Source organism: Notothenia rossii (assembly GCF_949606895.1).
Source record: "Notothenia rossii genome assembly, chromosome: 7".
Taxonomy (NCBI): Eukaryota; Metazoa; Chordata; class Actinopteri; order Perciformes; family Nototheniidae; genus Notothenia; species Notothenia rossii.
In genome coordinates, this window is record NC_136905.1 from 52,406,955 (window position 1) to 52,434,775 (window position 27,821).

The 27,821-nt window shown below is 42.8% G+C and overlaps 1 protein-coding gene across 1 annotated transcript; it reads right to left on the minus strand.

Moving 5' to 3' along the window:
• Window positions 1-27,786, minus strand: LOC307013893 (mitogen-activated protein kinase kinase kinase 7-like). The gene is made up of 14 exons (XM_079641497.1): window positions 27,302-27,786; window positions 22,875-22,985; window positions 18,048-18,113; window positions 17,155-17,200; window positions 16,765-16,903; window positions 15,798-15,922; window positions 15,215-15,343; window positions 14,212-14,342; window positions 10,554-10,638; window positions 7,878-8,008; window positions 7,655-7,793; window positions 6,847-6,908; window positions 3,497-3,612; window positions 1-1,439 (listed from the first exon to the last, which is right to left on the minus strand). The coding sequence occupies exons 1-14, from the start codon at window positions 27,365-27,367 to the stop codon at window positions 1,268-1,270; spliced, it is 1,518 nt and encodes a 505-aa protein (XP_079497623.1). The 5' UTR covers window positions 27,368-27,786; the 3' UTR covers window positions 1-1,267.
• Between the last annotated feature and the right edge of the window lie 35 nt (window positions 27,787-27,821).

Genomic DNA, 27,821 nt, shown 5'->3' on the forward strand with positions numbered 1-27,821 from the left:
TCGTACAAACCTTGTTTTTACTTTCTAAAAGCATATATTGCAGTATGTACATTTTTAAAATCACAGGACAAATGTTTTATAAAATAAACTGAGATGAAAAAAATGAACTGTACAGGAACAATCCTTAGGCACCGTCTGAAGAAATGAATTAAAATGACCAATCCATCCCATAGTAACTCACGGTCAGTGAAAGCACCAAGTGACACTAAAACACGTGCTTTCTTTCACCCAAATAAGTGCAGTGCAGAATAATGTTAATATAATTCCGTGAAATATAACTGTGTAAAAAGAAAGTTAAACAGATAGAGAAATGTGTGTCAGGTTCATTATTCTACACTTATTTCCATTTCAAACAGCCGTTAACAAAGCTCTCCTCTGGCTCCGAGGCACCGTGTCTCTGGAGCAGAAAGCCTTTGGTAAGGCTTGTATTCACAGTCAAATTGGTTTAAAATGATACGGCCCACAATTCCCTTCCTTTTTTCATCAAACACAATACAACGGGTGTGATCAACTGAATATAGAAAAGTAAGAATTTACAAATTGTTACTTTTTCTAAAAAAAAATACACCAAAAATAACACTCACTGGCTATAAGGCAAGGCAAGGCAAGTCCCCCCCCCCCCCCCCCTCCCACCACATGACACCTTTGGTTCCATTTTAGAGTTCATATGGGTGTCCTTGGTCCCAGCATTCCATCACCAACATGTAATATCAATAAGAACATTCGATTTCATGGTCAGAAGATGTACGGAGGCCCAGACGTGGATTTAGTAGCTTCTTTTGTTTTTGTTTACATTTCATGATCTAAGAAGAACAAAAGTTGCTCATATTTATTTTAAAGTCAAACTGAAAATATTGTAAATGTTTGCTTTGAACATATTATCAAAATACAAACACAAACGTGAAATGTCAAATTTCATATGAATTGTTATGGTCATAAAATGTATGAGGCCCAGACATGGACGTAGTGTTTTAAAATGTTGTTTAAATGTCATGATCTAAAAAAACTAAAATACGGTATTTCTTTTAAAGATAAACTGAAATGATTGTAAATGTTTGCTTTGAACATAAGATCAGAATTGTACCTAAAAAAAATACAAGTTTTAAACATTTAAAACAAAAGAAATCCTAAAGTGGAAGTCTGTTTGAGCCAGTGTTGGACCCGCTTCGTAACCAGTTATCCTTTTTTTGATGCGTTAACGGGCTTCCCTACTGTATGCTCAGTTCATGGAGTGAGTCCTCTCATTGGTTAGCAGCGGAGGCGAGCCCTAACTGTGCTGCTGGTTCTGGCTCTGGACCAGGCTCAGCTTGCCCCTTAGGGTCTGGCAGTAGGCAGACAGGCTGCTGTTGTCCTCCAGCAGCTTGCCGTGCTCCTGGATGAGGCGAGAGGAGCTCTGCTGCTCCCTCTGCTCCTGCTCCAGCTCCGACATCAGGCTCTCTCTGCACACAGGGAAAACTGCGTTACCGACAGGAAATCTGACTGTCACCGTTGGATCATTTCTGGATCACTAACACGTACAGAGGGCAGCAGTACAGAGTTCTGCATGAAATATGAAGCGTACAATGTTATGTACTCTGTCTTGGAGAAGGTGCTGAGTCTCAAAGGACTACACCAACAGTTTTGGAATTATGCTGACTTTGTTTGTCTTGCTTTCTGCATCTCAGTGACATGACAAGTAAGGGCTACTTAGCTTAGCATAGCTTAACACATGCACAAACATAAACACAATTTGACAGGGAGTTAGATACCGTTACCCCTGATTCCAGTCTTTATGCTTAGCTAGGCTAACAACACCCTGACTAAAGGATTGTCGTCAAATAGTGTTATATATTTAGGAACGTTCCTAACAAAGGGAAATGACCCGGAAGTTTTTAAGAGTCAGCCATGATAAGAGCTGTTTGAGATCTCTAGATGATAGGAGAGGAATGCTTCCTTTGTAATCTCCTTTAGCTGAGGAAACACAGGACCATCCTCTGTGATAGGAAAGAGGATAATGCCGTCCCACAATGCTTTGAACCTGCAACATTTAACGTGGCCGTTCATGGAAACAATTGAATGTTATCGGAAACACTGCTCGTGAAAGTAACAATTCTTTTGACACATTTTTGGACTGCAGCAAACTTCTCAAAGGACTGACATTTTTGGAACTATACGTTTCTTTGGTTCACTTTGCCTTCTTCATAACAGTGACATGAGAAGTCAGGGCTACTTAGCTTAGCATAGCTTGATGACTAGAAGGAAAAGGAATCTGGCTAGCTAGTCAAGATCACTTTCAAACCAACGCGCAGAGAGAAAAAGTGCTTGACAGGGAGTTACTTACATGTCTCCCATGCTTCCAGTCTTTATGCAAAGCTAGGCTAACAACTTAAAAAGTACTTTGGTTTAGGAAGGTTCCTAACAAAGGGGAAATGACCCTGAAATATCTCAGTGTCAGCCATGATGATAGGAAAGGAATGCTTCCATTATAATCTCCTTTAGCTGAGGAAACACTGGACCATCTTTGTGAAAGGAAAGGAGATTATGTCGTCCCACAATACCTTGCAACATTGAACATAACACAACATTTGGCTGTTCACTGAAACAACCGATCGTGTCTGACAAATGAAGATCATGGAAGTTATGGTGCTTTGACCAATTCTTTTTTTACAACATACGCCTAAAAAGGACAACACAGAAATGTTTGGAACTACATTTCTTTGCTTCATTTGGCCTTCTTCATCTCAGTGACATAAGAAGTCAAGGCTGCTTAGCATGGAATAAAGACCGGAAGTAGCAGGAAAACAGCTAGCCCAGCCTCACAGATCACTGTCAATCCCTGCACAAACAGAAGCGTAAAAAACAAGGAGGAGAGTTACGTACTGTCTCCCCCTGCTTCCAGTCTTTATGCTAAGCTAGGCTAACAACGTCCTGACTCCAGCTCTGTACTTGGATTTATTTTCATTTTCTCATCTCCCTCTAATAAACAAAACAATTGTTCTCACTGGTGCAGTCACATGACTCAACAGCTAACTCATTGATTGGACAGCAAGGTTAGTGAGAGTTTGTTTCTACTCTTTAATAGGACTGCACAATTTGGTAAAACAAAAAGCTATTCTTTTTGACTGATATTACAATGACAAAATAGAAACGAATGATCATTTTAGCCTCGTATTTCTCACTTCTATTGAAAAATATAGTTGAATGAACATAGTGTGATCCTTTTTAGTGTATCTTTACCAAGCAAATATGTTTTGTTGTTTATGGAACAATATGTGTAGGCCTGGATATCTCTGCAGCTCCACACAAATTGATTTAAACCCTAACCCTTTATGAAATACTGTGCTTCCTTCAATTTGAATATTGAACTAATCCATAGTTCAATTTTGATCCCACAACCCAAGCAAATACACAATATCAACCAAACACACTGTATGTTGGAAACACAGACGGTTGGATTTGATCATAGTTTAAAATATATACCATATACGAAATCAAGTAATAGCAGGTGTGGACTTACTTCTTTAGGAGGAGCTGAGTGATTTCTGACTGGACCTTCAAATACTCCTGAGCCATGCTGATGTGCTGCTCAAACACCGCCATGGACTCTTTGGAGTTAGGACAGGGAGCCAGGGGCTGAAACACAGGGACAGGTCGCTGGTAAACACACTGATCCACAGCAGGGACACAACACTAACATTAACAAGGGCTACATGTGAGGAATACTATGAAAAGCTAATACAGTGCATAAGCTAGGCACAAAATCCTTAACCCTCCAATTCTACACTTTTAAAACTGCTTCAACATCACATTTATAGCGCTTCTCATAACTCTCAAAGATGGTTCACAAGCACAAATAGAAGATGACAACAAAATAAGAGATAGGAAAAAGTGGTGAAGACGACCTGGTGAAGTTCAGACAGATCATCAGAATGGGGAAGAAAGGTGATTTAATTGACTTTGAACGTGGCATGGTTGTTGGTACCAGACGGGCTGGTCTGAGTATTTCAGAAACTGCTGATCTGCTGGGATTTTCACACACAACTATCTCTAAGGTTTACAGAGAATGGTCCTAAAAATGGAAACATCCAGTGAGCGGCAGTTCTCTGGGAGACTTGTTGATGCCAGAGGTCAGAGGAGAATGGCCCGACTGGTTCAAGATGATAGAAAGGCAACAGTAACTCAAATATCCACTAGTTACAACAAAGGTATGCAGAAGACCCTCTGAACCACAACACGTGGAGCCTTGAAGCAGAGGGGCTACAGCAGCAGAAGACCACACTGTGCCCCTCCTTCAGCCACGAACAGGAAACTGAGGCTACAGTTCACACGGGCTCACCAAACCTAGACAATAGAAGATTGGACAAATGTTGCCTGGTCTGATGGGTCTCCATTTCTGCAGCGACATTTGAACAGTGGGGTCAGGATTTGTGGTAAACAACATGAGAGCATGGGTCTGTCCTGCCTGGTATCAACGGTTCAGGCTGGGGGTGGGGGTGTAATGGTGTGGGGGATATCCTCTTAAATGCTGCTACTTCCAGCAGGATAACACCATGTCAAGCTCAAATCATCTCCAACTGGTTTCTTGAACATAACAATGAGTTCACTCAAATGGCCCCCACAGTCACCAGAGGCCTGTACTACGAAGCTGGACCAATCTAACCTGGATATGTTTGAGTTAGCCGGTTGGCCTAATCCAAAACATACGCGCTCTCGCTAAACTGTACTACGACGCAGGTTATCAAGTGGATCGCTCAAGCCAGCCGTGTCCTATCTAGTTAGGTGCGCGTTCACATGAAAGGGGTGGTATTTGGAGCATTCCACCAATCACAAACATGGAGAAGCGTACGGACAGCGCAGCGCGTCATACTTCCTGAATGAAAAGTCAACTATAATATTAGTCAAATATGAAGAAGTTAAACTTTAAACATCCATGACTTAAACACTTTATCCAGGATAAAAGCCACATAGCTGCACCTGCAAGGTGAATACAGCTGGTAAAAGAAAAAGTGTTTGAATGCGTACATTAACAGGTTTATGATATCACTGCCCCGTCTAAGACACGATCTGACTTTAATTACATTTGACTCGAGTGTTTCGTCAACTTAATGTGTTGCTTCAAATAATACTTCTGCATACAGTAGGCTATGTGACACTATGAGTGTTGCACGGCCAGATACGACTCAAGAAGCTGACTCAGATAAGGAAATGTATGATACATTATTTGATATGCCGCGGACTGTACTGTTACTTTGATCCGGTTACTTATGTTGTGGCAGATATTTAATTAAGTTTTCTTAACGCTAATGTTATAATAGTCAGATTGCTCTGAAGATGGGAGGTGATATTCTATTTATGTTCACGTTCACACAGTCGGTGATTTTTGCCGGCCGTCTTTCCTGCAACGGCAGCTTTTCTGTATTTCCTTTCTCCTTTAATATGACTTGATCGCTTTAAACTCCGCACACTGAGCTCTGATTGGTCAGCAGGCAGTGCTTTCACTGAGTTGAGCTCTTAGCCTGCAACCTAACCTGCTCCGGGGCAGGTTAGCCGCTCAGCATAAGTTACCATGGAGATCTAGCCTGCTAAAAAGAGAACCAGCATCGTAGGACCGGAAACCCAGAGTTTTCCCTGAAGTTAGCCCGCTAAGCGAAAATCCTGCTTCGTAGGACAGGCCTCTGATCTCCATCCTATAGGGCACCTTTGGGATGTGGTGGAACCAGAGATTTGCATCACGGATATGCAGCCGACAAACCTGCAGATACTGCGTGATGTTATGATGTCAATATAATAATAATAATAATAATAATAAATGTTATTTATATAGCGCTTTTTGTGGTGCTCAAAGCGCTTTAAAAGCAAGTAAAGAAAAACAATTACAATAAAAGTAAAAAGTGCTAAACTAGGTGGAATAGGGCCGAGGGGCTAGTGGATTAGGAGTTGAAGGCAAGAGTGAAAAGGTGAGTTTGGAGGGATTGTTTGAATGACGTGAGAGTGTTGGCCTTTCGGATGTGACTGGGAAGGGAGTGAGCGAAGGCCCTGTCTTCCCCCAGCTCCAGAGCTTTGTCCTGATGGGCTGCAGAAGGTTAGCTTCAGCAGACCTGAGGCTACGGTTGGGGGTGTGTCGTTGGATTAGGTCACAGAGGTAGGGGGGGGCAAGGTTGTTTTTGGTTTTGTAGGTGAGAAGTAACCTTTTGAAGTCAATGCAGTGTTTGATGGGGAGCCAGTGGAGGTGGAGGATAGGCGTGATGTGGTCGGAGCGTCAGGTGGAGGTGAGCATAATACGGGCAGTGGAGTTTTGGACATATTGAAGTTTTTTGAGAGTGTATGCAGATGAACCATAGAGGACTCTGTTGCAGTAATCCAGTCGGGATGTTATGAAGGCATGGATCAGAGTTTCAGCAGCGGTCGATGAGAGGGGAGGTCTGATGCGGGCAATGTTCTCAAAGTGGAAGAAGGCGGTTTTTGTGACCTGGTTAACATGAGGGAGGAAAGTGAGGGTGGGGTTGAATATGGACCAAAACCTCAGAGGAGTGTTCCCAACACCTTGTGCCTATGTCATGAAGAATTAAGGCAGTTCTGAAGGCAAAAGGGAGCAAAGTGTACCTAATAAAGTGGCCGGTGAGTGTACATTTATAAGTTATCCAAATCAATAAATCATCCGGCAGCATGGACACAAATTATTCTAAGGGTGGTAATGTTGAGAGGAAGAGAAAAGTAAACAGGAATTGAAATGCCTTCAGGTTCAGCCTGACCACAATGTAACATATTCACCAGTTCTCTATTAAACAATGAACATCCATATAACACTAACTGTTTTTTCTACTTGGTGACTAGTGGAAGGTTTTGTTAAATGTATTTTCCACTTACCTGTAACTGATGATCCAGTTTCAGGTAGGCCAGGGGGATGGAGCCCTCTAAACCATTGGTAGCTGAACACATACACACAAAGACACATACTTAGTCATTGTCAATGTAAAGGAGCTCTTGAAGCAGAATGCATGGACACACATACTGCAATGTGAGGCCCCTTAGTGGTGCATTGTGGGCAGTACAACAAGACTCAAAGTTTAGGAAAAGTTATATGTCAGTTTTCCCAAAGATATTCCAGGTCTTTAATATGTGTTATCAATCAGGCTTGGAGTATAATACATTGGTGGAGTATAGACAACGTATGCTGGCCCATTGAAAAAGAAACACAATAGACCTTTCAGATGTGTTCATAATTCAGTCAAAGGACCCAAGAGTTGAAGCTAAAAAAACAAACATTATAAAACTAAGACACACACTGTATATATAAGCACTACTCAGTATACCCCTCAGACGAAAATAAGACATAATCAGGGCAGGGGAGAATACAGGAGAGGGGGAAAGTAGGGCAGCAGAACGTTGGACTACACACACACACACACACACACACACACACACACACACACACACACACACACACACACACACACACACACACACACACACACACACACACACACACACACACACACACACACACACACACACACACACACACACACACACACACACACACACACACACACACACACACACACACACACACACACACACACACACACACGATTTGTAGGCTTAAAAAGTATTTTACCTTTTTGAAATGTGTTTGACTGAATGCAGCTTCAGTTATCCTAATGAGGTTTCCTACCTGTGGGACTAAATGTCATCCTCAGCTCTGTTTGGCTGCTGTTAGTCCCAGGGCTGGTAGACTGGGGCGGGCTTTGAGAACGTCCCGGCTGACTGTCCACACTGGAGACCCTGGACAGACTGGAACGCAGAGTGGCCGTCTGCAAGGGAGGAGAAGGTTCAGATCAGAAGGACAGAGTGTGATGTTGTGATGTCACTGTGTGCGCTCTCATTGCTCTCATTACCTTGGAGGGTTTGAACTGCAGAGGGAATTTGGCCTCGAAGCTTTTCAGGGTCTCATCTCTGCCCACTGAGTTTCTGTGCTCTGCGTTTTCGTCACTGCGGTTACTGTTCATGGTGTAGTCAGCATACGAGCCTGCACACAGCAAAGGAGGATCAGGAGACACTTCAATGACTGAGGAGTGGGGTGGGGTGTGTGTGTGTGTGTGTGTGTGTGTGTGTGTGTGTGTGTGTGTGTGTGTGTGTGTGTGTGTGTGTGTGTGTGTGTGTGTGTGTGTGTGTGTGTGTGTGTTTCAAGTTTTGATTATCTCACGGGGGAGTGCATGAACTTATTTGGATCAGCTGTTCTGTAGAAATCTTCCTCTATCAACTCGCAAGAGGTACAGTCCCGCTGTGAGCTGGGGTTTGTTTCACCAAACTCCATTCAAATAAACACGGAAAATAACGGCTCCAGTTTTTTTGACCAAGTGTACCGATAAAATTACATCTGCCATCTTTTTCTGAATCCGTCCAAGCATTTCCTGTCATTGGGCACACAAACAATCCTCCAAAGAGAACCTGTAACAGTATTACTTAAATTCTATCCAGGAGCAACCCTCCTTGCACCGGTGACCCTCGTGTTTCTCATGAACTGGAAAGCAGTCCGGCAAGAGTGACAACCTTTTCACTAACAGCACTTCAACATGTCTCCATCTGAACTCCGCATCATTTTTATTTCAAATCCCCATGCGGTCTCCTGAGCCAAGTACCCCATGGTGTCAAGCATAGATCTTTCTTATCCTATGAGTAAATGTATTAATGATAAATGGAGTTTATAATGCACTTTTCATGTCTTTGCATCCCCTTAAAGTGATGTTACATATACAAGTCATCATTTACCCATTCACACACATTCATATAAAGACAGAGGCAAGGTGCATCTGCTCAGGACACTTACATTCAATCTCTGTGGGGGTTAGTCATCATGTCCAAGAACACATTGACTGAGACCACTCTACTCCATGGCCGGCCTATATCTGAGGAGTAAATCTAAAATGCTACCCAGTAAACACAAATCAGCAGAACAGAAGGTGGTCAGGCCGGAGAGAGATCCAGTGGGTCTTTCCCCCGGAGAATAATAGCTCAGTGAAATGTCCGCCCCCTAGCCCTTAGCTTTCACATCAACAATAGAGTTGCATAGCCTTGGACTTGGACTACCTCACCAACCGCCCACAGTACGTGAGGACCAGGGAGTGTCAATCAGACACCATCATCAGCAGTACGGGTGCCCCCCAGGGGACGGTGCTGGCACTGTTTCTCTTCACCCTCTACACTGCAGACTTCACCCACAACACCGCAACCTGTCACCTGCAGAAGTTCTCTGACGACTCCGCGATCGTTGGCCTCATCACCAACGAGTACGACAGGGAGTACAGGGAGCTGACGCAGGACTTCACCCTCTGGTGCCAGAGGAACCACCTTCAGCTGAATGCAGCGAAGACCAAGGAGCTGGTGGTGGATTTCAGACGGCGCCAACACTCCCCCCCGACACCAGTGAACATCCAGGGAGCGGACATTGAGATTGTGAAATCTTACAAATACCTGGGTGTTCATCTGAACAATAAACTGGACTGGACTGATAATTATGCTGCTCTGTACAAGAAGGGACAGAGCAGACTCTTTCTGCTGAGGTCTTTCGGGGTGCAGGGAGCACTCCTTCAGACCTTCTTTGACTCTGTTGTGGCATCAGCCATTTTCTATGGTGTGGCCTGCTGAGGCAGCAGCATCTCGGCTGCTGACAGGAAGAGACTGAACAGACTGGTAAGGAAGGCCAGCTCTGTCCTGGGGAGTTCTCTGGACACTGTGGAGGTGGTGGGAGACAGGAGAATGGCAGCCAAGCTGTCCTATCTGCTGGACAATATGTCCCACCCCCTCCAGGACACCCTGTCCTCACTGTGCAGCACCTTCAGCGACAGGCTGCTGCACCCCACCTGTCACACGGAGAGATACCGCAGGTCCTTCCTTCCTGCAGCGGTCAGACTTTACAACCAGCACTGCCCCTAGTAGACCCTCCTACACACACCACAACACAGACTATAACACCCCTTGCTGCTAAATACAAACCAACTTTGTGCAATATGTGCTATATGTGCAATATATATGCCATTAATAACTGTGTAATTTATACCTTGCTGCTAAACCCTTGTTACTGTTACAAGGTATCTATCTTGTATTTTTTAGATTGTGTAACTTGCTGCTGTTAAATAACATCAAACTATGTGCAATATATACTTTATATACATATGCATCTTTAATAACTGTAATATATACCGGGCTGCTAAATCCTAAGAACTGCTACAGGATTTGATTTGTAGATTTGATTTGTTTTTTATCTGTATTTTTTTAAATTATGTAACTTCTTTTTGTTTTTATCTTTTTTTAGCATATTGTTTATTATATTATAACTTGGTACTTTTTTAGCATATTGTTGTGTTGTTTGTTTATTATATTATAACTTAGTACTTTTTTAACGCATTTCAGATATGCAACACTAAGCTGTCTGTGGCTCTTTCCTGCTGTAACGCTGCAAATTTCCCCTCTGTGGGACTAATAAAGGTATTCTGATTCTGATTCTGATTCTGATTCTGATTGGTCTACGCGAAACAGTAGAGACATTCCCAGACTCAGACAGGAGAAGTTACCTGTGCTGGTGGCGGATGAGGAGCCGCTCCGGCTGGCTGAGGACTGGTGCAGCAGTTTGAGAGGTTCATCAGAGCCAGGGAAGTACTGCGGAACACAACACGTTCACAAGGATCCGTGAAGAAACATTCTTGGTACAAACCCACTATTAACCCACTGAATGAACGGTTCCAACACGTTTAGAACACAGTTATACTTTTCCTTTTCCAGAGTGACAACTGAGAATATCAATTCCAACCTGTGTGTACTGAGCTGTGGGTTATATCAGGGCGTAAACAAGGAGGATTTCATTTTAAAACAAGCTGGACCTAATTCACAATGGAAACAATTTTCTCAAGACTAGCCTGGTTCTGCTTAGGTTAGTTAACAGATTTGAATTCCTTTATTTAAATAATTAACTGCTAATGCTAATAACATTACGACCCTTTAGATGCCGGCTGTTAAGTCAGTTTCACAAAGCAGCAGGGGTGGGAGTAAGTCCTACATGTGCAAGTCATGAGCAAGTCTCAAGTCTTAACCTACAAGTCTCAAGCAAGTCCCAAGTCACTGTGGTGAGAGTCAAGCAAGTCAAGTCAAGTCATTGCTCAGGTCAAGCAAAATACAAGTCAAGTCATCGGAAGTTCTGATGAATAAGCCCAGTTTCCACATTTAAATCAGTTCAAATATTGTGGTTATGAAAATGTTAGTTTTATTTTCAACATAAACAGCAATGGAGAGTGGGGCGCTGAAATGTTAACCCTATAAGTTCTAAAAGGGCTCTAAAGGGATAACAGGAGTACGACACACATGTTACATCAACATGTTAAGCCTCCTGCCCTGGCTCCCCTTCAGCAGGGTCACAGCATTCCTCCATGGTCTGTCTAAGGTGCTCCCATGTGACACTGTGTCATTGTTTTCCTAACTGTGTCTGTGCACAAAGAAATATTGCATCAAAGCCAATACAACGGAATACTGTATGTACCAGGGTGCATGATGTGTGTGTGTGTGTGTTTGTGTGCACAGTGCAACATTAAGATTAAACACATTTATTTTATTTGGGAACACCCACATATGAATATGGAGTTGGCCAGATGTGTGTCAATTACTGTTCATGGTAATTTGAAATCAAATGCCGTTGTCGGACAGACACAACCACAACGAACACACACACAGCGCAGAGCTGAGCACATCATGCGCCTTAGTGACCGGAAATCTCCTTCATAAAACGAGTAATAGGGGGATTAATCGGGCAGTTGGATGTGTGTAGAGGTGTGTGTGTGTGTGTGTGTGTGTGTGTGTGTGTGTGTGTGTGTGTGTGTGTGTGTGTGTGTGTGTGTGTGTGTGTGTGTGTGTGTGTGTGTGTGTGTGTGTGTGTGTGTGTGTGTGTGTGTGTGTGTGTGGTTAACACGTAGCAGCCTGCGGTCGCTCTTCAGCTGTTCTAATGAAAGTAAACACAGTGAAGGCGTTGCGTAAAAAGGCACAGCTCTTTGGTGCTGCACTTCTAAGAGGCGGAGTTACACGTCCCACTGCCTCCTGGTGCTGTAGCGATTTCATGAAGTGAATGAGAGTCCGAGTTTGAAATATATCTAAAATAATGTATGCACTGCCATTTCCCAACATAAACATGACAGTCTGCACTGAAACGGTTGTCTCCTGTGCGCTCCACTTCCTACTGGGCACTCCGGTAACTTTCTCGTGCGAACGATACAGGCGCGTGATGATAAAATGGCCCAACTTTTGAGAGAGCGAAACGTCACAGATTACCCGGCATGCCTGAGAAGTACCCGTATGTGCGCTCATAGCGCATGCGCAACTTTAACCAAAATGCTCGTTCACATCAAGCACTTCAACTTGCGTACACGTAACAGCACCGCACATTCATGACAGCATGGTACTGGATTGTTATTATGATGGATTTGGTATTAACGAGGCGGCAGTTAGCAGCTAGCTAGTAATTATGCTAATTTACACATCAATAGTTATGTACTTTTATATTACGCTGTAACAGGATCTAGTGATATCCAAGCAACAGCGATTAATTTAGCATGAAATAATTATTGCGCTGTATATATACACAGTGCAATAAGCTTCTTAGTGCAATAAGAAGCTACAGGGATGTTAATCTACGTCGGTAATATTAACTTTATTTAATACAAGATTTACATCATACAGCCCATAATATTTTACAAATGATGAATTACAGCAAACATGTGCAATATATCCATTATTACAGCTCCGTGGGCTGGCAGTAAGGCGATATGGGTCCGTTCTTATTGTGCATCCATGGGTAAAGGTACAACTCATTTAATACTGAACACGTAATGAACGTGCCGGGCGGCGCGGTCCCGTGGGTTAGATGCGCGTTCATAATGCAGAGGGAAATAACTCTCAGAATAACGTTATTAGCACATTTGTACAACTTGAGGAACAAATGTTTTTAATAAGGGCTATACAAGTGTTCATACTGGGTAGTCTATTTAGTTTAAAAAAAATGATCCAACGATTTACAGACCACTCTTTCCCAATGTAAGTCAATGGGAAAAAGTGTTTCCGGGCCTGGCAACCAAACGGAAGTGTAGTACCGCCGTTTGGCCAGCACGAATATTTTCATCTGAGTCCGGCGCACTTCATGGGGGCTTGCCCGCGCCCCGCCTGAAATTCAAGGTGTTTAAAATAATTGAATTGTTTAATATAATTGAACATCTGCTCTTTTATTAAATAAACTAAACGCTTTCATCTTAAGTTGTGAGTTTAGTGTTTTTGACCCTAAGATACACTGATGCACTAATCAATAACAATAATCCACAGCTCCTCTCTCTGCTCCAGAGGATTTAAAAATATATATATCCCAATGCCAGCACCCCCCTAAAGCAGTAAACCTAGGGGAAACACTGAAGTCAAGTCTCAAGTCATGAATACCAAGTCGAAGTCAAGTCTTTTATCAATGTTAGTCAAGCAAGTCTCAAGTCCAAAAATATGCGACTTGAGTCAAGTCATGTGACTCGAGTCCCCCACCTCTGCCCAATCGAAAGAGAACACTCAATTCTAAAATAATTTCCTTGTTATAAAATGAATTTATAGCAAGGTTTAAAGTACTTTCCACATCTACATATATTATTATAGTATTAATGCTAATGTAACATCAACAAAATGTCAAATTAAATTGTAATTCTGTACATGTAAATTTCCTGCGGTTTACTTGCTTATCTATTTTACTATTTGTATGTCTTGTTCTTTTCGTTACGGTTAGGGTCATTATTAGAGGAGCCTGCAATTTAAGATTTTAATTGGCAAAAACTACGCTATTGTGCACATGAAAAATAAAGCCTTTAAATTCTTTGAATCTTATTTAATTAAAGGTTATGTTCTACATCTTGTATGAATATTTTCAGGTCAAATTATACAAAACATTCCAGTATGGGACTTGAACCCACCAAAACAAGTGTTTATCTCTACTTGTGTCCATATCTTAGTCAATGGCTCTCTCTTGATTTGCTTATGGTTTGTTCATATTTCATCCCATTGTTATGTTTAACGTCATAGTTCTGTCTTCAAAGGTTGTGTTTCTCTAATCTGATGTGATCGCTGCTTGATTTAACAGATCTCATTAGCTCCGAGTTTGCTTCATAACACCTATGATTCACACTAAAAATAATGATTTTGTTAATCCTGTACACATACCTTCATGAGGTTGCTCATGGTGTTCTTCACCTCCTCCATGGACGGTCTCTGGCTGGGTTCTTTGTCCCAGCAGCGCGTCATCAGGGTCTCTATGGGCTCCGGAAGGTCTTTGATCAGGGGGGGCCGCGTACCTGCGTCACAGGAAGCAGACACTCAGTAAGCTGGATGTCAAACTCCCTGCTGAGGAACACTGGCTCCATCAGCAGGTCCTGCTCCAGGTCCTGGTCCTGCTCCAGGTCCTGGTCCTGGTCCTGCTCCAGGTCCTGGCTCTTGTCATCTCCCGTCTCGACTACTGCAACTCCCTCCTGGCTGGTCTAAATGCAAGCACCATCCGACCTCTACAGCTGATTCAGAATACAGCAGCCTGACTGGTCTTCACCCTCCCCATGTTCTCCCACACTACACTGAACCCCTGCTCCCTTCACTGGCTGGGGGCTGCCCTGATCCACTTCAAGACACAGGCCTACCGAGTTGTGAACAGATCAGGCTCTTCCTGCATCCTGGACACAGTTAAACCATAGAGTCCAGCATGTGCACTTTGCTCTACATTGGTCAATCGCATTTGATACTCCCTCACTTGGAGCTTTACCCAGGTACCCCTCAGCATAAACATGCCTGTTTGCTATCCTGGCTCTAAAATGGTAGAATGAGCTCCCCATTAACATCACAACAGAAGAAAGTATACAAATTTCCGTCTGCTGTTGAAATTCTTCAATAAACTGGTCAAAGAGCTGTCCTGCTGACGAATTGTATCATTTCTTTCAACTCCCACTGAAGTCTGCTTTAAAACACTTTCTTGATACAGGCTTAGTCATGAGGAAACTGAGCCATAATGTGCCATGCTCACATGCTGACAAAAAAACAAACACACCTTTTTCCACAAAAAGAGGAAGAAAGCTTTTGAAAGCCATGCACTGCTGGGTTCAATGCACTTATTGTTAGTGGCTTTGGATGAGCGTCTGCTGAATGGAGTGTAAAGTAACAGTGTAAGGATGGTGCTCACCTCTGTGGACGGCCCACATGATACAGAAGGCCGAGCCGCCGATCTCGTCGAAGGGCTTCTTGCGTGTGATGACCTCCCACAGGATGATGCCCCAGCTGAACACGTCACACTTCTCACTGTAGTTACTGCCTGAGGACACACAGCACAGGGAGGGTTGCTTCAGGTCTTCAGATGTATGGGAAATACAGGTCAACATGAAGCTGGTAATGCCTATGAACTGAATCTAGTCATACAAGCTGAATTAGGACTAAATCTGCGTATTACAAGTCAACCGAAGAAAAACGTGTTACATTTTATTCCATCACTATTGGATTGTGTTAATTTCTTTGTTAACGATGTTGTAGGGGACGCACACATGCTTAAGAGGCACTCGTCTCCATAGTTTTTAATGTACAGCATATGCGAGGAAGGTTCACTAAAAAGCCTACATTACACTCTCACAATTCACTGCACCCAGAATTGACCTTTAAGATGCACTACACAATTAGGAGATTAAAGCCATCACAATTGAAAAAAATCTGAATTTTCTTTAAAGATACAGGGATTTGAGCACATTGGGGAGTGACAGTGTTTTGTATCTCACCTTCGAACACCTCTGGGGCCATCCAGGCTGCGCTGCCTTTATTGTTGGTCATGTATGTCTGAATATCACAAGCTGTTCCAAAGTCACAGATCTTCAGCACGGTACCACGAGCCACCAGCAGCAGACTGAAACAGTACAGAGGACGGGGTTAAAGACCAGAGAAGAACACTTTTTAATAAGCTCATGTGGGATTGATGTTCGAGTTTGCATCGGATATCTTTGCACGCAATTGGTCATAAATCAAAGCATTTTATTGGGACCAAACAATGACATCACAAGGTGTCCTCCTGGATCCAGGAATATCTGCAGATGTCATGCAATCTATTCAAAAGATGTGGAGATATATTTTTTTTTTGTGGATGGAGGGACAGACCAATATAGAGTGTTGCAGTGTTGACGTAGTTTTATAGGCTGAACCGGAGGTTTGCATCGCAAGGGGTCCCTCGACAAAAAGCAATGGGATTTTACCATTGGATTTCAGAATATTGCAGAAAAATAATAGTATAGAACACACTTTAAAAAATGCTAAGCGCAACTGCAAGAAACAGAAGTAAAAAGCTTCAAACAAACGTCATCACATTTGAATGACTTAGCGTCACCACCGCTAAGCTAAAGATGGCTAATGGTTGGAGAGATGACGTCTCATTTATCTACCCATAGCAACCGCTGATTTGATGTCACCTAATGCTTCAGACATTCACCAGTGGGGGACTAACTGACATATTTTATGTTGTAGAAACAAAAGTGAAAACCTCTTAATCCTAAACAGCATTTATTGAGGGCACCTCACCAAAAGCGTATTCAGAAAATGAGCACTGTTTTACTCCCGTCATTCTTTATCTCTTAAATATGTTGCGTTTTACACTGGTGGAAGCCTGGGACTTAAAATGTTTTTTTCTAACAGCTACACTGTAGCTATTGTGCATATGAAATTAACCTTTCAATCTTTGAATCTTTAATGACATACTTTGGTGGTTTGAGGTCCCGGTGGATTAAGGCCTTTGGCTTCATGGAGTGCAGGTAGGCCACCCCCTGAGCACACTGCAGACACCAGCTCATGGCGTGGGACGCTGTGTAGTGGGGCTGGGGCTCAGCACTGTGCAGCACTGGGACCACCAGGGAAAGAAAGGGAAGAAAACAATCAGATAAATACTTGACAGGAGAAGCTGTCATTTTAGAGCAAATCCATTTTGGATCTTTCTAGAATATCAAAAAGGAATAATGGAAAAGAAGGGAAGAAGATCATTAAAACATCATTGAAAGGAACAGTGTAACAGTGAGTGAGTTTCAGAAAAGCTGAGGCAATATCAACGTACATACATTAACTAGAATATTTCATAGACATGCTAGGACTTACAGTTATATAGCGAGCCACATTCTGCGTACTCCATGACCAGACACACCTGAGAGGAAAAAACTGAAATTAGGCCCATCTGGAACTTTCTCTGAGCTAAGCTACTGTTACCACATGCAACCATACCCCCAACATGCTCATAATGAAATAAGAACACAGCTAGTACTCTACGTGGTTTAGCTACACACATTGGGAAAAATAACTAATTGGAATTATTTTTGACTAAAATTGCAATAGGATTTGCAATATAAGAGGGAAAAAAACATGATTCACATTATATATAAACATATATCACAATTATCATGGTTTTATTTTTCTACAGTACTTGTATCAAAGAATACCGTTTGTAGGCCGGGACTTCTCTTCAACACTGCAATATTTCCATTAGGATAATATAATATGGCTAATTTGAAGCTAATGCAGTAGCACTTAAATGGTTTGGCTCATTGGAAGCTAATGCACCTGCACGATTCTTACTTTATTGAGTGTGCATCTCTTTGGTTGAATGCACTCATTGTAAGGCACTTATGACAATAGCGTCCGCTAAATCCTTATTAACAGCTCTGGCACACGTTATCAGAAACCCTGATGATGATCTCTTTGGTTCATTATTCTGTCCTGTACCACACACATCATACAAGCTATTAGCGTAACTGTGTGCGCGCGCGAGAATGATAGTGTGTGTATGTGTGTGTGTGTGTGTGTGTGTGTGTGTGTGTGTATGATAGTGTGTGTATGTGTGTGAGAGAGAATGATAGTGTGTGTATGTGTGTGAGAGAGAATGATAGTGTATGTATGTATGTATGTATGTATGTATGTATGTATGTATGTATGTATGTATGTATGTATGTATGTATGTATGTATGTATGTATGTATGTGTGTGTGTGATACTCACTGGATTGTCACAGGAGCCATACAGCTTAACAATGTTGGGGTGATTGACCCGGGACAGCTGGCGGAGCTGTGCACAAACAAAAACACACTTATTACCATCAACACATTAATACATGAATAACTGTCTGTCTATGAGATCTACAGTGGAACATGATGTGGGACTTGGCATTAGAGCCAATAGGTGACTGATTCAAGTGCCAGTATGAACAACAACAAAAACACACTGAACCCCCGGGCGCCAAAACATGGCTACCAATTCACTCCTACACCTCTCAGGTGAAAAATGCATGTGTTTGTGCATGTGTGTACTTGTACTGTATAAGCTAATAGAGTGAAGACTGAATTCCTCATGTGGGATCTTCTGAGATCTGTCTCCAGCAAGATACAGGATATTCTCTAGTTAACAAATGTGGAGACTTATATGGAGACAACTAGGGATGTGTACCGAGCCCCGGTATTAAACGGGCCCCCAGGGCTGAATTATTAAAGACCGTGGTACCGTTAAGCTCCGACGTTATCGGTCTTTTTATCGGTACTTGAGACATATAAAAAAATATATGTCATATGTATTATCCAGAATGCAGCGGCTCGTCTGGTCTTCAACCTTCCAAAATTCTCCCACACCACGCCGCTCCTCCGCTCCCTTCACTGGCTTCCAGTAACTGCTAGAATCCACTTCAAGACACTGGTACTTGCGTACCAAGCTGCAAATGGATCTGGCCCTTCCTACATCCAGGACATGGTTAAACCGTACACCCCAGCACGTGCACTCCGCTCTGCATCAGCCAAACAGCTTGCTGCACCCTCACTGCGAGGGGGACCCAGCTTCCCATCAGCAAAAACACGTGGGTTTGCTATCCTGGCTCCAAAATGGTGGAATGAGCTCCCCATTGACATCAGGACAGCAGATAGCTTGCTCATCTTCCGGCGCAGACTGAAAACTCATCTCTTTCGACTCCAATTCGAGAGATAGAATTACTAACAAAGCACTGCTAACAGAGCACTTATATACTAATAAAGAACTGGCTTATCTAAAGCCATTTGAATAGCACTTGAAATGTTTGGCTCTATGAAACCTGATGTACTTATATGATTCTGTTTTCTTCAAGGTTGTATCTTCCTGGTCGAATGTACTTATTGTAAGTCGCTTTGGATAAAAGCGTCAGCTAAATGTAATGTAATGTATTATTGCTACACAAACATTACATTGCAGTTTTAGTGTCTCCAACTCCGTTTCTAATACGAAAACATACTGCAAAATGCGTTATTTTTAGTATTTTCGATCTTTCCGATCCAGACGAGTGATCTCTCTCTCCCCCGCCTGCTTGGGAGGGGGCGGGGCGGTTCACACAAGCAGCTGCTTCATGCAGCAACACACACACACACGGAGGAGATGGCGGAGAGAACGCACTCCGAGGTGTGGTTCAACTTTAGCCGTCTCGATGCTCGTGCAATAAGAGTTTAGCATGTAAGGGCGGTAACACGAGCAATTTGTCTAAACATTTAGCAAAATTGCACCACATCCAGACGGAGAAATGCACCGGGTTCAACTGTCTTTCTGGTAGCTCTGTAGCCCCATCCACGAGGAACGTTTCCACGTCAGGTGTTATGTATGCTAGCAGCAACACACAGAGTTAACTGCATTATACAAACATGGGTTAATGATTAGAGGTAACTGAGTTATTTATTTTGTTAAAGTTTCAGCTATTCTGTTTACAGTTCTGTCATCAGGTTATTTAATACGAGTTGTTGAAACATTGTTGTTTCTTTTGATGTGAAATATTATGTATTTAATTTAAATAAAAAGCAATGTTAGTTTTGTTCACAATTTGTTTAGTTATTTTATCTTATTTTTTTCTCCAAAAGAACCGATAAGAGTACCGTTAAAAGACCGGACCGATAAGCGGCATCGATAAAAGTAGTAGTACCGTTAAAACGATACCCATCCCTAGAGACAACCAATTACTGTTAGGGCAGCACAGCCATCTTCACTCAAAGTGTGGGGTGTTGTTGTAACAGTGTGGGGTGTTGTTGCAACAGTGTGGGGTGTTGTTGTAACAGTGTGGGGTGTTGTTGTAACAGTGTGGGGTGTGGCTGTAACAGTGTGGGGTGTTGTTGTAACAGTGTGGGGTGTTGTTGTAACAGTGTGGGGTGTTGTTGTAACAGTGTGGGGTGCAGGGCTCTCGACTAACTTTTTTCACCATCCTCCCGGAACCGTCCCGAAATACAATCTAAGCCGTCCCGAAATTAATGTGGACCGTCCCGAATTTAAAACATTAGTTTTTCTACTACTTATCATTAGTTAAAATCATTCAAAGTGACCTATAACATAAATAAAACATCATACGAATCATTAGATGATAATTCATCAACCTTTTTATTTGAGTAAATCAGTCAATCACATGACAAAGGCCAAATATATTTAAACAAACACACAAACGAGAAAATTACTAATATTGAATCAAATCAAGTCCCATCCAATTATCAAAACAAATCCAACACTCTGTCCTGAAGACAGAACCCAGAGTAACCACTAACCAGGATGACAGTCTGTAACACAGTCAGGAGACCTTTACAAACTGCCCCGCCCCCTCGCACACAGACGGGAGAGAGAGATCGCGTCTGGATTGGAAAGCTCGAAAATACATCATAGACGCATGTTGTAGTCTTATTGCATATTAGAAACGGAGTTGGATAAACTAAAACTGCGATATAATGTTTATGTAGCAATACTACATATGACATATATTTTTTAAATGTCTCCAGTAGGCCTACCGATAAAAAGTCAGCGTCGGAGCTTAACGTTACCACTGTCTTTAATAATTCCGGGCCGGGCGGAGCCCGTTTAATACCGGGGCTCGGTACCCATCCATACATGGGGAGAGGCGCAGCATATTGCTAAGGACTAAATACGATGGAGGGTTCTCATCTCAGCCTTATTACCCATAGGGGATGAAGTGGAGTAAGTAAATAAAGAGGCCGGCGCTCCAGGGTCTGGTTCTGCTGTGCGTTTTTGTGATGTAACGGTAAAACATTTCAGAATTCCTCCACGGGATACCATTGTCATTTTACATCACTCAACCCGCGAAATACACACACTCAGTACATAGCCTACTGTAGATAGACCCGCGAATTTGCGGGCCAGGAATTCGCGGGCACAGCCAGCTGTGCGGCTGTCTGACAGCACATGGGCACAGCTTACGTATGTATGTGTGTGTGTGTGTGTGTGTGTGTGTGTGTGTGTGTGTGTCTGTCTGTCTGTCTGCCTGCGTGTGTGTGTGAGTGTGTGTGTGTGTGTGTGTGTGTTTCGCAGGTTGCTAAATGTTTTGTGTGTTTATGTTGACAAGGAGGTTTAATAATTGTGTGCTACACACAACGTGCAGTCGATTTCATTTTCATCGCCGTTTGTAGTAGAGTTAGCAGGGTATTTTTATTTTAACTCTCGTCCCAAATTCGTCCCAAAATAATTTTTTATCCTCCCTGACACTATTTTTTTCGGCCCCGGGACGACGGGACGTCCTTAAGCTCGAGCCCTGGTGGGGTGTTGTTGTAACAGTGTGGGGTGTTGCTGTAACATTGTGGGGTGCTGTTGTAACAGTGTGGGGTGTTGCTGTAACAGTGTGGGGTGTTGCTGTAACAGTGTGGGGTGTTGCTGTAACAGTGTGGGGTGTTGCTGTAACAGTGTGGGGTGCTGTTGTAACAGTGTGGGGTGTTGCTGTAACAGTGTGGGGTGTTGCTGTAACAGTGTGGGGTGTTGCTGTAACAGTGTGGGGTGTTGTTGTAACAGTGTGGGGTGTTGTTGTAACAGTGTGGGGTGTTGTTGTAACAGTGTGGGGTGTTGTTTTAACAGTGTGGGGTGTTGCTGTAACAGTGTGGGGTGCTGTTGTAACAGTGTGGGGTGTTGCTGTAACAGTGTGGGGTGTTGCTGTAACAGTGTGGGGTGTTGCTGTAACAGTGTGGGGTGTTGTTGTAACAGTGTGGGGTGTTGTTGTAACAGTGTGGGGTGTTGCTGTAACAGTGTGGGGTGTTGTTGTAACAGTGTGGGGTGTTGTTTTAACAGTGTGGGGTGTTGCTGTAACAGTGTGGGGTGTTGCTGTAACAGTGTGGGGTGTTGCTGTAACAGTGTGGGGTGTTGCTGTAACAGTGTGGGGTGTTGTTGTAACAGTGTGGGGTGTTGTTTTAACAGTGTGGGGTGTTGCTGTAACAGTGTGGGGTGTTGTTGTAACAGTGTGGGGTGTTGTTTTAACAGTGTGGGGTGTTGCTGTAACAGTGTGGGGTGTTGTTGTAACAGTGTGGGGTGTTGTTTTAACAGTGTGGGGTGTTGCTGTAACAGTGTGGGGTGTTGCTGTAACAGTGTGGGGTGTTGTTGTAACAGTGTGGGGTGTTGCTGTAACAGTGTGGGGTGTTGCTGTAACAGTGTGGGGTGTTGCTGTAACAGTGTGGGGTGTTGTTGTAACAGTGTGGGGTGTTGCTGTAACAGTGTGGGGTGTTGCTGTAACAGTGTGGGGTGTTGTTGTAACAGTGTGGGGTGTTGTTTTAACAGTGTGGGGTGTTGCTGTAACAGTGTGGGGTGTTGCTGTAACAGTGTGGGGTGTTGTTGTAACAGTGTGGGGTGTTGCTGTAACAGTGTGGGGTGTTGCTGTAACAGTGTGGGGTGTTGCTGTAACAGTGTGGGGTGTTGTTGTAACAGTGTGGGGTGTTGCTGTAACAGTGTGGGGTGTTGCTGTAACAGTGTGGGGTGTTGCTGTAACAGTGTGGGGTGTTGTTGTAACAGTGTGGGGTGTTGCTGTAACAGTGTGGGGTGTTGTTGTAACAGTGGGATCCGTACCTCAACCAGGAAAGCGTTCCTCTCATTTTCACTCTCTATGGTCTTTATTGCCACATCCTGTCCTTTCCAGATGGCCTTGAAGACCACTCCAAATGTCCCTCTGCCAACAGCCTGAAAAGAAGAAAGACATGACAATATATTACCCAGGATACAATGCACAGGTATTGAACTCAAGTATATTTTGGGGGTACTTATACTTTACTTGAGTATTTCCATTACTGCTACTTTATAATATTGTACACACTGTAGTCCACTACATTTATTTGACTCATGTAGATACTTTTTACATTAATACAATTATGTCTTTAAACGACGTTGCTCCATATAGACAAACTTGCATTTTCCAATTATACAAACTGAATAAGATAATGCAACACTTTTATGAGAGCCATTTTGCACAAATAGTACTTTTGATAATTTAGCATATTAAGCCGATATTATCTGTACTTTTACTTAAGAAACAGGAACTCAGGGCACAAGTGGAGTACATGAGTATGTGTTCTATAGGTTTGTGTGCATGTACAGTTGCAAGAAAAAGTATGTGAACCCTTTGGAACTACCTGGATTTCTGCATAAATTGGTCATAAAATGTGTTCTGATCTTCATCTAAGTCACAACAATAGACAAACACAGTCTGCTTAAGCTAAAACCACACAAACAATTATATGTTTTTATTGAACACACCATGTAAACATTCACAGTGCAGGGTGGAAAAAGTATGTGAACTCTTGGATTTAATAACTGGTTGACCCTCCTTTGGCAGCAATAACCTCAACCAAACGTTTCCTATAGTTGCATATCAGACCTGCACAACGGTCAGGAGGAATTTTGGACTATTCCTCTTTACAAAAATGTTTCAGTTCAGCAATATTCTTCTCGTGTGAATCGCTCTCTTGAGGTCATGCCACAGCATCTCAATTGGGTTGAGGTCAGGACTCTGACTGGGCCACTCCAGAAGGCGTATTTTCTTCTGTTGAAGCCATTCTGTTGTTGATTTACTTCTGTGCTTTGGGTCATTGTCCTGTTGCATCACCCATCTTCTGTTGAGCTTCAATTGGTGGACAGATGGCCTTAAGTTCTCCAGCAAAATGTCTTGATAAACTTGAGAATTCATTTTTCCGTCGATGATGGCAATCTGTCCAGGCCCTGAGGCAGCAACGCAGCCCCAAACCATGATGCTCCCTCCACCATACTTCACAGTTGGGATGAGGTTTGGATGTTGGTGTGCTGTGCCTTTTTTTCTCCACACATAGTGTTGTGTGTTCCTTCCAAACAACGCAACTTTGGTTTCATCTGTCCACAGAATATTTTGCCAGTAGTGTTGTGGAACATCCAGGTGCTCTTTTGCAAACTTCAAACGTGCAGCAATGTTTTTTCTGGACAGCAGTGGCTTCCTCCATTTTATGACCAACTAATTCCAAAGGGTTCAAATACTTTTTCTTGCAACTGTATATGGTCTGCAAAGACTAAAATCCCTGTGTTCCCTCCAATGGACTCCTTTGTTTACTTCTGTGACATAATGTCATCACTATGTAACACTTTTGCTTCTATTGGCTAGCGCTCCAACACATTTTAAGTAATTGGGGCGGAACATCTCTAAGCGGTTGACCAATCACAACAGAGCAGGCCAGCTAACCAATCGGAGCAGCATGGGCTCTGGTTTCAGACAGAGGGTGGAATGAGGCAGAATGAGAAAAATAAAGAGCTTTTTGAACATTAAAGCATGGAGACATGTCCCAGTAGAGACACTACATACTGATATACACCTGAACATCAGCAGGAGAGGACTCTTTAAAGTAGAGACACTACATACTGATATACACCTGAACATCAGCAGGAGAGGACTCTTTAAAGTAGAGACACTACATACTGATATACACCTGGGGCCGTATTCACAAAGCATTTTATCTTACCGCTAGGAGTGCTCCTAACTCGCGCTAAAACATTTTACATAGGAGTTTTTTCTTAAAAGTTATTCACAAAGTCGCTGAGACCTACTCATACTGACGCGCCGTTGCTATGGATTACGTTGATTCTCGTGCATGAGTTTAGAAGCGGTCAGTACGGTGATTGGTTGTTCAGAGTAGGCGGTCTCGGTGAAACTCATCCGCAACATCCCACAAACGAGCCCACTAAATCACCGAAAAACAAGGAAATAGCCTAGGCTAGAAATGTATTCCTATCAAATAGTTATGGACAGTGCAGTTAGCAGAATACACGCATGATGACAAGTTTGTGCAAACCACGATAATGACGTTGTATATGCACGTTAAAGAGAGAGAGCAAACAATAAAAATACGTAAATTGCATTAAATCGAGGAGGCAATCAAAAGCACCCTGCAAACTATTATCCAATGAGCATATTTCCAGCACTTAAACACTTTCAATAACAGCCCATACCGCCGTTCAAGTCCCCCTATCATGATGAATGAAAACAATCTGCGTGTTGATGGAATGTACTTTCTTTCTATTGACGAACACGTCCTCATCTTTTGATGGCGCAATTATTTTTATGTGCGTCCCGTCAATAGCACCGACCACACCGGGCATACCTGCAATTGCCATGAAGTTGGCTTTGATTCTGTGTAGTTGTTGATTGTCCAAAGGAAACCGGATAAACTGTTGGATGATATGTGGTCTAGAGAGCGCGTTGATGGTTTGGTTTATGGCACGGCTGACTCATGGTTGCGATATTCCTAAATCGTCGGCATTGCAAAGTTGCATTTTCCCTGTTGCTAAATATCGTAGTGTTGCCAAACATTTTATTTCCGGACTAATCGGGTTATTCCTGTTAGTCGGGGATGTTATTGCATCCCGCACTAATTCCACAACAAGTTTGATACCCTCACGATTTAGCCTATATCTCTTGATCAATTCACAGTCTTCCATTGTCTCAAACATTTCGTCTCTCAGCCATTTTCAGATTCTTTGTGAATAGGTCTTACTGAGTTAGGAGTCCTCTCGAGGACTTTTAAGCTCTCCCGGACTTAGGTGCTACTTTTAGGCCTAAAATACTTTGTGAATTGCTCTTAGTGAATACAATTAGGAGTCCTAAATTTAAGACTGACACGCCCATTATGCTTAGGAGTTTCTCCTAAATTCGCCAGTTAGGAGCTACTAGTAGCCCTAAAATCCTTTGTGAATACGGCCCCTGAACATCCGCAGCAGAGGACATTTTAAAGTAGAGACACTACATGCTGATATACACCTGAACATCAGCAGGAGAGGACTCTTTAAAGTAGAGACACTACATACTGATATACTGATACAAGATCCTGAGTACTTTTTACACCACATCAGAAGAAGGGGTTTAAACCTTGTGTGGTTAGGTCAAATTGACCAGTGTTCCTAAGGATAAGGATTTTTTTTCATTTAATTGAGTAAATATGTAAAATAAAATAAAAAGGATAAACATGCTAAATGATTCTTAAAGAGGTGTATTTCATAGCCAAAGACTGTTAGATACAAGTTTTCTGTGTGTGTATCCATTCACGTTTCACCCGTATGTTCCTGATGATAGTGAGATAAAGTTGAAAACCAAGTGGCAAAATGATCATTATTAAAAAAATGTTTCATTTATATTTGTTCCTAGATAAGCATGAATGTGGTCTCATCGTTTTACATAAATGATGACGTTGTCACACATATTTTATTGTGTTTAAATTGTACATAAATCTATATTTCATGTAAATATTGCTTTATTTTAACGTTATAATAGATTTCTTTAAATCTTTTTTTATAATAATTGTATTTGGTTGGCCATTTTCTTACAATACATCTTATTTGACTGTGTTTATGTTTGCATCATAAACAAAGGACTAATCCTCGTATGTGTTGACCTACTAGGCAATAAGCCTGTTTTTTTGCAAGTATTTGCAAGTGTTGATCAGATATATAATCTATATCGCTAGGAAATGAGGTAAAGACAATATAGGTTAGGGTTTCCTTTTAAAGCCCATAAACTATACCATGTTAACTTGAACCGAGCATAACATAAGTGTCCAACATGTGAGCAAGATGCAAGGGTTAACTGCTCTCACGTTTCTTCCCTTTAAGCTTTCCCTTTTCTCTGCTGCACTTAAAGAAGTCTACACTGAGTTTATCCAGAACACATATCTCGACTGTTCTGTTGCACTGGAGGCTGAGCTGAGGCCTTGCTCTGCTTGTTAAAACGGTTTTGCGGGGTTTAAAGGCGGATTCTGTCATGGTTATAGGTCTGCTCACAAGTGTGTTCGCCTGTCTCTGTATTTCACGTTAAAGCTCAGTCCGTTAAAGTAGCATGTCTGCCTGCCTGTCTGTTACCCAAGTGTTGAACACAAACAGTAGCCTACGCTGTTTTATTGTAGCTGCTAGTACCGGGACATTTCCCCTCGGCACCGCAGAGCCAACTAACGTTAATGCCCTCTGCTGTAGCTCAGTGAGTTTACCGTTTCAACTTGGATGTCTTCATACTGGATGTCTTCAAACAGACAGCCGGCTGGAGTCTCCACCATGGCAGCGGAGCGGCGACACCCCTCAAACCGAGCCAACGGTGCTGGGGTTCCGACCGGAGCTTCTCTGCTACTTATCGACAGAAAAACGATTCGCTGCAATGTTTGTGGGCTCCTGTTGCTGTGAATTCAGGAAGTGGGCACCAGCAGCTCGCGCAGCACTGTTGCCTAATGAAACATCTGTGGCGCTGGGTAACGTCCCCGCACAGAGGGGGGAAAACGGAACAATGGGGAGCATTTCTCACCCTGTACACCGTGACTGGACCGATTTAAGGCTACCGAACGGATGTCTCCTCAAGCCTGTGATATATGATGCAAAGATATTCGTTTTATTACGAGCTAGAAGTCTTCTCATCCAGCCGCCCTGCTGGGGCGGGCTCTTGAATGCAGCTTTGTTTTGTTTCTGCGAGCACGAGAGCCTCCACAAGGGGCGACAAAACAATGTTTCCATAGCTAA